This window comes from Sturnira hondurensis, unplaced genomic scaffold (assembly GCF_014824575.4).
Source record: "Sturnira hondurensis isolate 20B ecotype Veracruz unplaced genomic scaffold, ASM1482457v3 Scaffold0006849, whole genome shotgun sequence".
In the NCBI taxonomy this organism is placed as follows: domain Eukaryota; kingdom Metazoa; phylum Chordata; class Mammalia; order Chiroptera; family Phyllostomidae; genus Sturnira; species Sturnira hondurensis.
Window position 1 is genome coordinate 3,094,688 of NW_028079480.1, and position 15,641 is coordinate 3,110,328.

Sequence of the window (15,641 nt, forward strand, 5' to 3'; positions counted from 1 at the left end):
ATCTAGGCTGGAGTTTTTATATTTTGCTGGTCATGTAGGCATATTCTTGCCACATCACCCAATAGCAGAGCCCTCTGGGAGTATAACAGAGACAAGTGCTAATCCTAAGTCTCAAGGTTAATGATAAACACTGTCGAGAAGCTGAAGCTCCTGAAACCCATGCTTACAAAGCAACATCCTTAACCAGAACATTTGTGAATTTGGTCCTATTAAAAGTTATATCCAAATATAAATGTTGCTTAAAGACCCAAAGCTAGCTGTGCCATCTGTATCAATATACACTTTAAAGTTTTAAGAAGTAGATTTGGGGGTGTCTTCTGTTCTGGAGACCGCTAAAACCTTCAAACACTCCAACAATTCAGTGGCTCTCAAATAAAAGATCCCTTTAACAGATGTAACAACCTGCCAACCACAGAATCTAATTCAGAGACATCAGACAATGTTTCTATTGGCCAAAGGTAAAAACTTAGAATAATCAACAAAGAATAATTTTCCATTACCTCAGATTGTTGCAGAAGAGCAGAGAAAGGGAATACAATAGATCCAAGCCAATTATTTCTTATATATGAATGACCACTGTAGTTCCTGAAACAGTGATCCTGTTAAAATAAATAATTTTTCTATTATTTACTTTATATCATGTGATGAATAATTTTACAAACTTATAGGTAAGTATAAAAATCATTCTCTTTCTTTTAAAAAAACAAGGCATAGACAGAAAAAGATATTTTTCTCACTTTTTAATGTCTTTAAAACATAATTGACTATTTAAAGCCAAATAATAACCAGTTGTGGAGTTTATGACATATGAATGACTATTTACACTTTTAATGTAAGACATTTACTCTAGTAGATATACTCAGTGCAGCAAACTTTAAACATCTACTAAAGAACACACTAAAGAATGTAGGAAAAGGCTCTAACTGGGGTGCTGGGAAGCCCTGTTGGCCAGCATGGTGCTCTTCCTTTCCCACCCACCATCTGTGCTGGAACTACCCTCATGATGCAGAGTCTCCTGAACAGCCTTACGCAGAGGCCATAGCTCTCAGGGTTGGACCCTTGGATACAATGGGTTGGCCAAAAAATTTGCGTTTTTTTCCCATAAGATGGCTCTAGTAGTGCGTAGTTGTCTTTAACTTTATTCAAAACAACTTTGTTAGATTGTGTTGGGTATATGCAGCTTTCATACCAGCGTGCATATAAAAACCTTAGCAAGTTTTTGAATTTTTGTGTAACCATTTTAATATTGCAGATGGAAGAATAAAAGCAACATTTTTGGTATACTATGCTTTCTTATTTCAGGAAAGGTAGAAACACAACTGAAATGCAAAAAAAGATTTGTGGACAGTGTATGGAGAAGGCGCTATAACTGATTGAACATGTCAAAAGTCATTTGCAAAGTTTTGTGCTGGAGATCTCTTGCTGGACGATGCTCCATGGTTGGGCAGATCAGTTGAAGTTGATAGCAATCAAATTGGGAAACTAATTGAGAACAATCAATGTTGTACCACTCCAGAGACAGCCAACATACTCAAAACATCCAAACCAATAAAGGTATTGGTGAAAATGAAAAATATGTCCTTTATTTTATGGAAAAACTAAATGGACATTTTGGCCAACCCAATAATATAAAATGTAAAGGCCAAGCTCTAGGATAAGAGATTCCTCCTGATCATCAAAGAAATTTTTTTGCTGGCAAGCAACTGGAAAACTGGAAGATGGACATACTTTGTCTGACTACAACATTCACCAAAAAGCCCACTCTTCATCTTGTGTTGACACTTCATCTTGGTGCTAAGAAAAGGAAGAAGTCTTACACTACTCCCCAAGAAGAATAATCACAAGAGAAAGATGGTTAAACTGGCTGCCTTGAAATACTATAAGGTGGATGAGAAAGGCAAAATCAGTCACCTTTATGAGAATTCCCTTCAGATGAATGTGGTGTGGGATTTTTTTAATCCTCACCTGAGGATATTTTATCATTGATTTTAGAGAGAAAGAAAGGTAGATAGAGAGATAGATTGGGGGGTGGAGAAAGAGAAACATCGATGTGAAAGAGAAACAATGATCAGTTGCCTCTTACACATGCAACCTAAGTATCTGCCCTGACCAGAAATCAAACCTGCAACCTTTTTGGTGTACAGGATGTCACTCCGACAAACTGAGACACCCGGCCAGGACTGGTGTTGGAGATTTTATGGCCTGCCACTTTGACAGACAAAATGGCAAATGTTGTCTGCCCTATGGCTTCAAGAAACCAGAAGACAAATAATTGGAGCCAGGAAGGTGTAAAGCCAGGGTGATATGAAGCCAGGATGACTAAACCAGGACAACACATACCATCACCTGCCTTATTAGAATGGACTGTGCTTGCCTTCACATAGGGAACTTTCTAACCCCCTCTCATGATCTCCTTATTCTGCTGCCTATTTCCCTCTTTACAAAAACCTCTGCCTGTACTGAGATGTTGAGACGGGCTTTGAGACATGAGTCCCCCATTTTCCAGATGGCTTGTGTCTGAATAAACCACTTTCCTTTACATCAGCACTTTTCTCTCGAGCGTTGGCTTTCTGTTGTTATTGAATAAAATCCGTATGCTTTAGGTATCAGACTTGGGTGTGACAATGTTGCCATACTATTTAGTAAAAGAAAAATCCTGGCTTATATTCTTGCCTGCCTCTCATAGACTGGGTTGTAAGGTAATTATAGGCCCCAAAATTTCATTTTCTGCTCTAATTTTTATGATTTCCTTTCTTCTACTCACTTTGGGCTTTGCTGTTCTTCTTCTAGTTTCTTTTAATTGTAAAGTTAGATTGTTTATTTTAGATTTTTCTTGTTTCTTGAGATAGGACCACAATGCTATGAATTTCCCTCTTAGGGCTGCTTTCACTGTGTCCCACAGATATTGGGTTGTTGTGTTCTCATTTTCATTTGTTTCAAGGCATCTTTTGATTTCTTCCTTGATTTTGTTGTTAACCCATTCATTGTCTAGTAACATGTTATTTAGCCTCCATGTATTTGTGTGTTTTACAGGGGTTTTGTGTGTGTGTGTGTGTGTGTGATTTATTTCTAGTTTCATACCACTGTGGTCAGAAAAGATGCTTGAGAGGATTTCAATCTTCTTAAATTTACTGAAACTTATTTTGTGTCCTAACATGTTGTCTATCCTAGAAAATGTTCCTTGTGCACTAGAAAAGAAAGTATATTCTGCTGCTTTATGGAAAAATGCTATGAAGATATCAATTAAGTCCATCACTTCTAGTGTGTCATTTAAAGCCGCTGTTTCCTTGATTTTTCTGTCTGGAAGATCTATCCATTGATGTCAATGGGTGTTGTCTTCCTCTCTTTTTATGTCCATCAAAATTGGCTTTATATATGTAGATGCTCCTATGTTGGGTGCAGAAATGTTTATGAGGGTTATATCCTCTTATTGGATTGCTCCCTTTATCATTATATAGTATACTTCTTTGTGCTTTATGATAGCCATTGTCTTAAAGTCCATCTTGTCTTATATAAATATTACTATCCCAGCTTTTAAAAATTTCCATTTGTATAAAATACCTTTTTCCATCCCTTTACTTTTAGTTTGTGTGTAGCTTTTATTCTGATGTGGGTCTGTTGTAGATGGCCTGTATCTGGGTCTTTTTCTCTTACCCATTCTGCTACCCTATGTATTTTGATTGGAACATTTAAGTCACTTACATTTAAAGAGATTATTGATAGGTACATATTCATTGTCATTTTACTCTCTGAACTCTGTTCCTTTCTTCTTTCCCTCCTCCTCCCCTCCTCCCTGCTTTGTCTTCAAAAAGGGTTTTTTTAAACATTTCTTGTAATACTTATAATGAACTCCTTTAGCTTTTTCTTGTCTGGTCAAACCAATCATTGAGATAATTCATTTATGAAAGAAAAAGTTTGTAAAGCATTCTTTTGGGGTTTCTAAGCTCTACTTTTTGTTAGTTTAGATCATCAGAAAACTATATTCAGTTCAGCTTTTTGAACAGCCATGACCAAATTACTCTTTAATATTTTACCCTCAGACTTTATTGAGAGTTGATAGAAAATGTGTTCATAATACTATGTCTGTAGCTCCTGGACTGAAAAACATTGTCTTTGTGTTTCTTAGTAGTTCTGATAGAAGGCTCATCCCTGAACCATACTTCAGGGCCTAGTTCAATTTCTCGGAGGTTGACCCCCAATCCCTCCATGTAGAATTAATTGCACCTTCAGCAGTGTTGCCATAGAATTTGTTAGACATTCATATTAAAGCTTAATCAGAGCCCCAAGAGAAAAGGAAACACTTTTAGTGCCAACTTCAGTAGAAAGGAAACTAACATTTATTATAGAGCTTGCTATGGTACTAGGCACTGTGTTGGGAACTTTTATTTATGCACAAGAAAGACAGTAAAGAATTTTAAAAGTTTGATGGAATAAAACTGCCTTTCAGGAACCACTTGGTCTTTTCTGTAGAGGTAGTCTATTTTCTTGGATCAGACCATGAGAAATATATAATCCATTTTTGCTTATCTTTCTTTCTTGGCTACCAAGAAGCTCACATTTTAATGTAATATTCAATGGCAGAAAACTAATTCTCTAAATTCTTGGTATATTTACCCCTCTTCCTCTTCCTACTATATATGGTTTATGATCTCTGCTATTTTTGAACTGACTTGTTACAAGTACGGTTTTATTTTAAGCTTCCCCAAATCCTTTTTAGAAAATGTTAGAAACAGATATTGCATCTATGTTACTAGACTTCATTCAAGCTGACCTTAGAATTATTTCAACATTATAATTATTTTACTTTACCTCATGTTTTTCAATAATCATTTCATCAAAAATGTTGATATATATATTATCTCTTATTTTAGATAAACTTGAGAAGCTATAATCATGTCCTGGTGAACTGTAAATAAGAAACATATTTAAATGCTTAATTTATTTTATAAGAGCATTATTTATAACAGACTAAAATTGCCTGTGTTTTTTGTTATAATGTGTAAGCTAAGAAAAAAACTATGTACTTTGAAGACAACTGCTATCTTTTATTAAAGCCAGTATGTGCTTTATTTATCTCTTAAGATAACTTGTGTGAAGAATCAAAATGTTTAAGTGCCAAACAGAAAGACTTTCTACTATAGGCATCCAATGCAAACAAATTATCTGGAGTACAGTGCATTAAGATGTTCCAACTATCTTAAATTCTGCTAGTTTATGCTAGTTCACACACACATGGTTAAGCTGCTCTTCTGCTCTCAGCTAAGAACTTATTCTCTTCCCCACATTTATTTTCTCCAACCAGAAACTGAAAAATGGAGTTCATTCAATTTTGCAAGCTGTCTGCTAATGGCTTACTTGATTAGATACATTTTTGAAGGTAGCCGAATGAATAGTATAGTATATCATAAGCAGAGAGCTTTCACGCTCAGCTCCAGCTCGTGTATCGAATCTCAGTGTAACTTAACAGCTCAGAGAAGTTAAATAACTTTCTCAAGCTAATGCCACCAGCAAGTGACAGCCCTAATCTGAACCCAATTTTGACTGCCTGTAAAGGCCAGGCTCTTTTCACTATACCATCTGCCAGTGACATTATTTGTTGAAACTTGTTGCTTAAGAAAACAGCTATTATTACAAAGAATTTCCAATAGCTTGTCCAACTTTCTGAGGCCTGCAGACAAGTGACAACTGAGAAAATGTTGAGTTTAGAGAATAATTTGAAAGTAGAAGACTCCTTATTTTTCTAAGTGATCAGCCGACTTCCCTACCCTGCTCCTTCAAGGGTTCCCCTTCATGCTGCAGTGTCTAAGACAGGACAGGGAGGCCATGTGAACTTACCACCTTATGCCAGCAGGAGAGATGATAATTGTCATCTCCAAGACATTTTTGACTATGTCAACTTAGTACATACTTCAAATCACTCAAGTCCTACATTATGTTACATTTTGCATTCTACTCAAATTTTGCTCAAATTTCACAATTTCTTTTCCAAGGTAACACTCACAAGGCTAATATTTACTATTTATTTATTATTTTCTCTACCCCATTTGAACATGGTTTTTAGTCATTAAAATGTCATGTGGAGAAGGGAATAGAGCTCTTGTATCTGAGGCCATGAAAAGTGGTGGCTGAACGGTGTTGCATTAGCTGAACCCTCGGATCCACCTGGCTGTAGTCTGAGCGTGCTTATGGCTTATTTCACTGCCATTATTTCAAGAATGCAAATACTCTACAGCCTCTTTCTCTTTAGGTCACGTATAAATTTATTTATCTTACTGACTAATATATGCTATCCTAAGTTCATTAATTTAATACAGTATACTTCTTCCAATTCTAATGTCTAAAATAAAATACCAAATATCTCCACACATACAACCACATTTTACACCTTTGCAAACTTTTTAACCACATACACTTTTATATACTAATTACTTAACTTAATGTTATACAATATAACTGATTTTCCTTTCAGTCAATATTCCCCTTCACATACAAAGAGTAAAAATAACGGTCAGGTAAGCAGATATCAGAGAACAAGGCAAAACAAGAAGGACAAGGTCCACACAGGCAGACAAATAACAAGGCTATCTGCTTAAGAACTCTGGCTAAAGGCTCTAAAAATACCATGAGCCTTGTTGAATCTGGAAGAACAGACTTGATTTCTGCTAACAGCAGAAGTGTCAAAAGCCGGTAAAATTTCAAGATATACCAGTCTATTTTTTCCCTCAGGCTGAAATAATGGCACCAACAGGATCCTTCTCTTCTTGCAAATCTTGGTTAGGGGCCACAGGTTTTCACTTTAAGGAGTGGTGGCTGGGATGTGAATTTTCAAGTAGTACAGACAATTTCCTTCAGTGGGATAGGTAGGGGGTTCTGTCAAAGCTCTTTGGCAAGGCAGGCCTGGGGAAAGTACTGGTGGTTGCTGACTCTGTGTTCCTACAGCTTCCATCTGAGCCCTCAAAGCTGTTAGTTTGTGTGGAAAGTGACTGAATGACTGTAGAGTTTTCTGGTTAGAGCCTATAGGCAAGACTTCATTTATATAATCTTCTAGGAAAGAGAGTGGCTGGAAATTGAAAGGAATAGACAGATTGTTTCATTCTGAGAATCAGGACCCGCAAAGAGCCAAGGTCAAGAACACAGTTGCTGGAGGAAAAAGCAGCACTGGAAGCCCAAGTTCCAGGAGACCATTAGGTTGGCATTCAAAAGAACCGGGAGAAATTCAGGAGTTAAAGTCAGAGTGATGCCTTCATTAGGTCCCTGCAAATAGTCAGGAACCACATGATCTACAGAAAATATTTGGAGGAGAAGGAGGAAAGGGCTTCAGGAGAAGAGAGGGGACTTTGATAATGGATAGAGTTGATAGTCCTTTATATAGCCTTCATCCCAGTGAGAGCTAAAGATATATAAGGAATGACAACTGAAAATTGCTAATCAAGTTTAGAGAACAAATTTAAGCTCTGTATCTCAAATTTGTTTTTATCAGTGTACTTTAGTTCCAATAACAAAACCTATTTATATAGCCATAGCATCAAATATAAATCTTGAGAAAGAAGATCAAAGGTGGAGACATCAGTTTCTGATTTTAAACTATATTACAAAGCTATAGTAATCAAAACAATATGGTACTGGCATCAAGCCAGACATAAAGACCAATGGTATAGAACAGACAGCGCGGAAATAAATCCTTGCATCTACATCAGGTCAATTTATCTTTAACAAGGTTGCCAGAAATATGCAATGTGGAAAAGCTACCCTCTCCAACAAATGGTGTCAGTAAATCTACCTACATGCAAAAGAATCAAACTGGATCCTTGTCTCACACTATTGACAAAAATCAACTCAAAATGGATTAAAGACTCAAAATGTAAGACCTAACATTGTAAGGACCCTAGAAGAAAACAGGATGGAAAAGCTTCATGAGATTGGTTGTGGCACTGATCTCATGCCACAACCAAACACCAAAGCATGGGCAACAAAAGCAAAAGTAAAAAAGTTAAGCAACCTTAAATCTTCTGCACAGAAAATAAAACAATCAACAGAATGAAAAGGCAACCTATAGCATGGAAAAAATGTTTGTAAACTATATGTCTTGTAAGGGGTTAATTTCTAAAATATATAAGGAACTCATACAACCCAACAGTAAAAAAGCAAATAATCTAATTTTAAAATGTGCCAAAATGTTAACAGCTATTTTCTAGAGAAGACATACAAATAGACAACAGATATAGGAAAAAACACTCAATAATTGGTAACTAATAATAAAATGCTCACTAATCATCAGGGAAATGAAAATAAAAACTACAATGAGATATCATATCACACCTGTTAGGATGGCTATTATCCAAAAACCAAAATATAAGTGTTGGTAAAGATGTGGAAAATTGAAACCTTTGCACACTCTTGGTGGAAATGCAAAATAGTACAGCTGATAAGGAAACAATATGGAAGTTTCTCAAGAAATTAAAAGTAAAACTACCATATGATCCAGCAATCCCACATCTGAGTATCTAAAAGAATTGAACCAGGATCTCAAAGAGATGTTAGCAATCCTATGTTCACTGTAGCACTATTCACAATAGCCAACAGAGGGGAACAACCTAATGTCTGTTGACAGATGAATGGAGAAGGAAAATGAGGAATACACACACAACAGAACACAATTCACCATAAAAAAGAAGGAAATTCTGCAGTATGGGACATTGATGAATCTTGAGGACATTCATGCTAAGTGAAATGAACCAGCCACAGAAAGACTAATNTAGTACAGCTGATATGGAAACAATATGGAAGTTTCTCAAGAAATTAAAAGTAAAACTACCATATGATCCAGCAATCCCACATCTGAGTATCTAAAAGAATTGAACCAGGATCTCAAAGAGATGTTAGCAATCCTATGTTCACTGTAGCACTATTCACAATAGCCAAGAGATAGGAACAACCTAATGTCTGTTGACAGATGAATGGATAAGGAAAATGAGGAATACACACACAACAGAACACAATTCACCATAAAAAAGAAGGAAATTCTGCAGTATGAGACATTGATGAATCTTGAGGACATTCATGTTAAGTGAAATGAACCAGCCACAGAAAGACTAATACTTCATGATGTCACTTATACAAGGCATCTAAAATAATTAAATCATAGACTCAAAGAGTGGCTGAGTGTGGGATGGGGTGGGGAATGGAAAGTTACTTATCAAGAGGCCTAAAGTTTCAAGCAAGCAAGATGAGTACGCGCTAGAGGTCTGCTGTACAATATCGTACCTACTGTCAATAATATATCATACACTTAAAATATATTAAGAGGGCAGATTCTCCTTCATGTTAAATGTTCTTCCCACACTGAACAATAAGTCAGTAAATTCTGAGTACAGCAAATTACCCTAAGTAATTCTGGCTTACATGGTTGTGGGACAGGCAAGTTGAAAACCTTTAGGGTGAGCCGGTAGACTAAAGGCCCAGAGAAGAGTTACAGTTCGAGTGTGAAGGCAGTGTGCTGGCAGATTTCCCTCTTCCTAGAGGGAGGTAAGTCTTTCTTTCCCTTAAGCCTTCAGCTAACTGGAGGAGCCTCATCCATGTTAAAGAGGGACACGCACACCCTGTTGGTTCTGTTTTGCAGGAGAACCAAATTAATGCAATGTTATGCTGGAAAAGGCAAAACTACAGAGGCAGTAAAAAGATCAGTGGTTGCCAGAGATTCCAGGGGAAAGATAAAGGGATGAGTAAATGAAGCACAGGACATTTTTAGGCCAGTGAAATTGTACTGTATGATATAGTGGTGGACACATGTCATTATATGTTTGTGAAGACCAATAGAATGCATAACACAAAGAGTGAACCCTAATGGAAATTGTGGACTTTGGTTGATACTGACGTGCCGATATTGGCCCATCAGTTGTAACAAGTCACCACAGTGATGCTGAGGGAGGCTGTGTGCGTGTGTTGTGGGGAAAGGATACGTGAGAACTCTCTGTACTTTCCACTCAGTTTTATGGAAAGCCTAAAACTGCTCTAAAAAATAAAGGCTATTGTTTTTTAATGGGAAAAAAAGGAACTCAGTCTCAGAAATCAGGGAATGTAAGTTAAACCACAATGAAAATATCATTGTAGATCCACCACATTAGAAAAATAATTTTTTTAGAAAAATAAATTTAAAAGTACAAAATGTTGTTGAAGATGTAGCACAGTAAGAGCTTTCATACATTACTGTTGGGAGCATGTATTAGGATAATCACTTTAGGAAAACAGTTTGGTATTATCTGGTAAAGTTGCAGTTGAATTCAACTACTACCTAGCAATTTCACTCCTAAACATACGACCTACAGCAGAGGTTTTCAAAATGTCCCTTAACTAGTGGTATCAATAACACCTGGGAACTTGTTAGAAATGGAATTATCAGGTCCTACCCTGGACTTACTGAATTTGAAACTATGGAGGTGGGCCCAGAAATGTTTTAAGAAATTGTATAGGCATTCTCCTTACCAGGAGCATGCCCACACCTTTTTTCCCTAGAGATGTGCATCTCCTAAATTCTAAGGGTCCCCAGGAGGCTTGCAACCAGGGGAACAATGGACAGTGACAGCTCATCCCTGGGTAACCCCCTGAACCTGCCCCCAAGGCCCCTTTTCTCCAACTTCCCAGTGAGCCAAAGCAGCCCCACCTGGGGTGGGGGTGGGGAGAGGAGCAGGAGAAGGGAAGTGAGGGGGAGGGGGAGGAGGAGAACAACCACCACAGGTGACTTCTAAATCACAGAAAGGTTTAAGAGGTACTGACTTATAAAGAAACTCTTGCATGTGTGTGCCAGATGACAGTACGAGAATGTTCAGAGCAACACTATTGCAGTAGCAAAACATTAAAACAAGCCAAATGTGCATCAACAGGAGAAAGTATAAATTATGTCTTTTTATATTAAGATGTTATTTATTTTTAGAGAGAGGGGAAGAGAGGGAAAAAGAAGGAAACATTGATAGAGTGCCTCTCACATGCCCCCAACTGGGGATCTGGTCCACAACCCAGGCATGTGCCCTGACTGGAAATCAAACCAGTCACCTCTCGGTACGCAGAGCAGCACTCAGTCTACTGAGCCACACCAGCCAGGGCTACACTGTGCCATTGAAATACAGCAGAATACTATACAGACGTAAAAATGAAGGAAGGGGGGGAGGGAGCGATTGAGGGAGGAGGGGAGGGAAGAAGGAATACGAGTATAAACAAGGATGAATCTCTCAGTTAAGAGTAAAGAAACAAGATTGCAGGTGATTCACTTGATATAAAATTGAAAAACATGTATAAGTAAATACTACATAGTTAGGGATAAAGTGATCTAAAATTATAAGGGAAGAGAGACAGTGGTAAACCCAAATTCATGGTTGTTATGTGTGGGGGGCAAAGAAAGGGGATTCTGTTCGGTATTGGCACGGGGGAGCCTTCAAGGGTATGGGTACTATCTACTTTTTAAACTGGAAGCTGGGTATACAGGTATTCACTTTATTATTTTCCTCATAACTTATATTTGTATATACATTAATATACATTAATATCTATGTAAGAAATATCTCATAATTTAAAAGCTTAAAAGCAAAGCTTATCTTACCATTATTTTAAATAAATGACTCAAATAATTTTATTTGTTTTTTTTAAGAAGCTGATGAAAACGGACTCCCACTTACATAAAATCCACTTTAATCTCCTCGTTCCAGCATGGATGAGATCCACTTGCAGTACTGGTCTGGTATGCAGTGCGCTGAAAGGAAACTTCCACAAAAGGGTGGACAGTGTCCTGAAACACATGGCGAACACTGACTAGGTTTCTGTAATATTTTACAGAGTTGACAAAAGACAGAAGGCCAGGAAATTACTTGGTTACTGGTGGACAACTGGATGGCTTACTTTTCCTACCTTTTCAAACAACCATTATTCACTCATTCACTTAATAACAATTTATTGGTCCTATTCAAGATCTAAAGATATTACTTTTCTAAGATCTAAAGATAAATGAAACTTTCCTTTATGGATTTTATAGTCTATTTGGGGAAAATAAAGAGGTAACTGAATTGCAGATGAATTAACTTACAAATAAATTACAATTTATTTGAATTACAAATGAATTGAATTTGAATTTAAATGAATTACAAATAAATTGTAAATGAAATGTGAGAAATAAAATAGAAACCTGTTCCAGATACAACAGTTATTCAGGACAGGGAATGTATTTTCTGGGGGTGAGGCTCACAAGAAGAGCGTCACAGAGAAAACACTGCCCCGGCTTGAGTTTACAAATGTTACCTGATAACGTAGCCGATAATATGGAGCTGTGTGGAGGCTACTGCAGGCAAAGGCAAGGGTATGTGCACAGGCTTTCTAGAACAAGCAGTAGTATGTGCCTAGGTAATATTGCTGTTGGGTGGAAAGAGATATGATGCGGCTGACTGGCTCGTAAGGGCCAGATCATTACAGAATTTTGTGGGCATTCTAAGGAGTTCGAACCTCATTCCATAGACCGTGAGAACAGGGGAGCAGGGAGTGAAATGGTTACAGTTACGTTCTACAAAAAGCACCTTCATTGTGTTACAAAAAGTAAACTGGAAGTCTAACAGATTAGAGATGGGAGAGACGAATTAGGAGCCAGTTGCAACTCAGGGCAAACGTGATTGAAACTGTACTTTATAAAAGTGCTAAATACTTACCTCATTTAAGATCTCATCTGAGGCTACTGATTTGATTGTTTCTTTATGTCTCCGGCGAGATGCGGATGATGTCAAATAAGTAGGTGCATCCAAGGCTCTTCAGGAAAAACAATAGAGAGAGAGGCACTTTAATTAGTTTGTTAGTTTTGTTTGGAGTGGAAGATTGCTGCCTCTGGGAATGGATATATATAATCCAGTTACCCTGGACTTTACAGAGTTCACTTTGGATTTTTATATTGCAGGTGGTTAGAGCTAAACATCCGAAAATCACTGCTCTGCAAGGGTGACTCCGACCGCTGGAATATGGATCGGGTCCAGTCTACGATCAAGTTCTCCTGGGCAAAAGGAGAAAACTACAGCAGATGATACTTTGAGATGATATCCTCCTCATTTTACAAGTTTTTTTTTTACAAATTGATGATTATAGAAAACGGTGGTGATTTTATGAGGTCATTTCACAAGCAGCATTTGAAATGTGCATTTGTTTCGAGAATATAAATTCTGTTAAATAAATAAGGTTGGATATAAACATAAGCAAAACATTGAAAAGGTTTTAACTACAGATTAGTAGTTAGTAAGCAAAATACCTGTTTTTCACATGCAGAATTCACAGGGTGTGTTAGATATCAGATAAACAATAGAGCATGTAGGTTGTAAACATAGAGAGGTACATACTCAACTTTACTGAGGCACCTGGGCACTAATAGCCATTTATGAACCATACATAATACTAAATAGGTCAGAGACACTCAATATTCAGGATACACTAAATATACATGAGTATTTAATACTCACAATGCCTTAAAGTGCCTTGAGTGATCTCAACCATGATACCCATTCTGGCCCCACATATCCTCTGCACAAGAAACACAAATAAACCCCCTGAATGCTTGCAGAAAGATGGGTAAGACCTGATTTCTGCAGAAGTCATCTTAAATGGCAAGTTTAAAACAGAATCTACTCTCTGCAGTGTTGTAGTTCCAACACTGAGAGGGGTCGTGGCAGAGAATAATGTCCTTGGCAACAGTGGCTCCACAAGTTTTCCTAATATGGACCAGAGATTTGATACAGTATCCGGAAATATACATGTTCAAGTTACTTTGGGCATCTCAAACTTCTGAAAACTCTTAATACACGGCAAGTTTGACAGTAAGTTTGACTATCCAAATGAAGATTTCGACTGGTTCAGCTTCTGTGTATGGAGCATTAATAAAGTGCAAAAATAAGCAAGTTGGAAAGCATGGAAATTTACACTTAAGACAGCTCTTTGGTAACTCTAAAAATTGGTGGATATTGAACTTACCTATTAACTGTTGTTTTCCGACAAGGAATATTATAAGCCCTCAGGATTCTGACGAGAATCTTAATATCTCCATCACAGACAGTCTGTGCTGCCACTTTTTTCCTTTCTTTCCTCTGAGGCTTTAACTTTCTTCGTCGTTCAACAAGCTTACAAACTACATACGTCAACTGACTGAAGAGTAAACATGATGAGTCACATATATACAAGATAACTTAGTTTTAAAAGATATCAATTTTAAGAATTAATTATTATAGATGAGGCCATTATTTTGAGCCATATTCTCTCTGTTGTGGAGGGGAGACAGCTGTTCCAAACCCAGGAAGGAACACTTTTCGGAGCACAGAGGAGATGCCATGCTCACTCTATGCCCTTTGTGGACATGGGCCAACAAGAGACAAGGGGACAGAAAGGTAATTCATTTGAACATGATAGTCTTCAGAATAACACATTTTTTGAGACTCATTATCTTAAAAATGATTAGAAACTCAACCTTTCTACATGAATTTGAAATAGGAGCTATTTACATATGCTGCCAACCCTGGTAACATAAATTCTAGCTCTACGGTCACACCCATTTTTCCCCAAAGACTGAAAATAAAACACAATAGATTTCAGCAGCCTAAACCAATTAAAACCTTACATTGGTAATACCACCAACTTGCCAGTGGCCCCAGTGTGGCTTCCCAGAAGTATCCCTACTCCTGTTCCCACCCCTAAGTTCCACAGATGGAACACTATGAAGACTGAATTACTCCAGCCAAGGCTCCCCCATCTGCTGTCCCTGGACCACAGTGCCCTTGCAGGGCTCAGGATTCCCGGTTTTCTTTTTTCATTGTTGTTCAAGTACAGTTGTCTGCATTTCCCCCGCCACTCCCCCCAAACCCAGCCATTCCCATCTCTCTCCCCTGATCCCACCCCTCCTTGGTTTAGTCCATGTGTCCTTTATAGTTATTCCTGAAAACCCTTTCTTCTTGTCTTCAATTATCCTCTCCCACCTCCCCTTTGGTTACTCTGTCAGTTTGTTCTTAATTTCAATGTTTCTGGTTATATTTTGCTTGCTTGTTTGTTTTGNCCCCCCCCCCAAACCCAGCCATTCCCATCTCTCTCCCCTGATCCCACCCCTCCTTGGTTTAGTCCATGTGTCCTTTATAGTTATTCCTGAAAACCCTTTCTTCTTGTCTTCAATTATCCCCTCCCACCTCCCCTTTGGTTACTGTCAGTTTGTTCTTAATTTCAATGTTTCTGGTTATATTTTGCTTGCTTGTTTGTTTTGTTGATTAGGTTCCACTTAAAAGTGACATCATATGGTATTTGTCTTTTACCACCTGGCTTTTTTCACTTAATATAATGCTCTCCAGTTCCATCCGTGCTATTGTAAAGGGTAAGAGCTCCTTCTTTCTTTCTGCTGTATAGTATTCCATCATGTAAATGTACCATAGTTTTTTCATCCATTCATTTATTGATGGGCACTTAGGTTGCTTCCAGAACTTGGCTATTGCAAATTGTGCTGCTATGAACTTTGCGGTGCATAGGTTCTTTTGGATTGGTGTTTCAGGGTTCTTAGGATATAATCCTAGCAGTGGAATTGCTGGGTCAAAAGGCTGCACCAGTCTGCATTCCCACCAACAGTGCACTAGGGTTCCCAGTTTTGA

At 37.7% G+C, this 15,641-nt stretch overlaps 1 protein-coding gene across 3 annotated transcripts in view; it reads right to left on the reverse strand.

Annotated features, from left to right (window-relative positions):
- Positions 1-15,641, reverse strand: part of CC2D2B (coiled-coil and C2 domain containing 2B) — a 98,979-nt gene that overhangs the window by 26,095 nt on the left and 57,243 nt on the right. For 2 of the 3 annotated variants that reach the window (XM_037050858.1, XM_037050856.1), the window contains exons 1-2: positions 4,810-4,830; positions 501-599 (exon numbers count right to left, since the gene is read on the reverse strand). In XM_037050858.1, the coding sequence (XP_036906753.1) occupies positions 501-599; positions 4,810-4,830 (120 nt within the window). Of the gene's footprint in view, positions 1-500; positions 600-4,809; positions 4,907-11,669; positions 11,780-12,686; positions 12,784-13,989; positions 14,161-15,641 lie in introns of those variants that run through there. The other variant, XM_037050855.1, reaches the window with a different exon arrangement.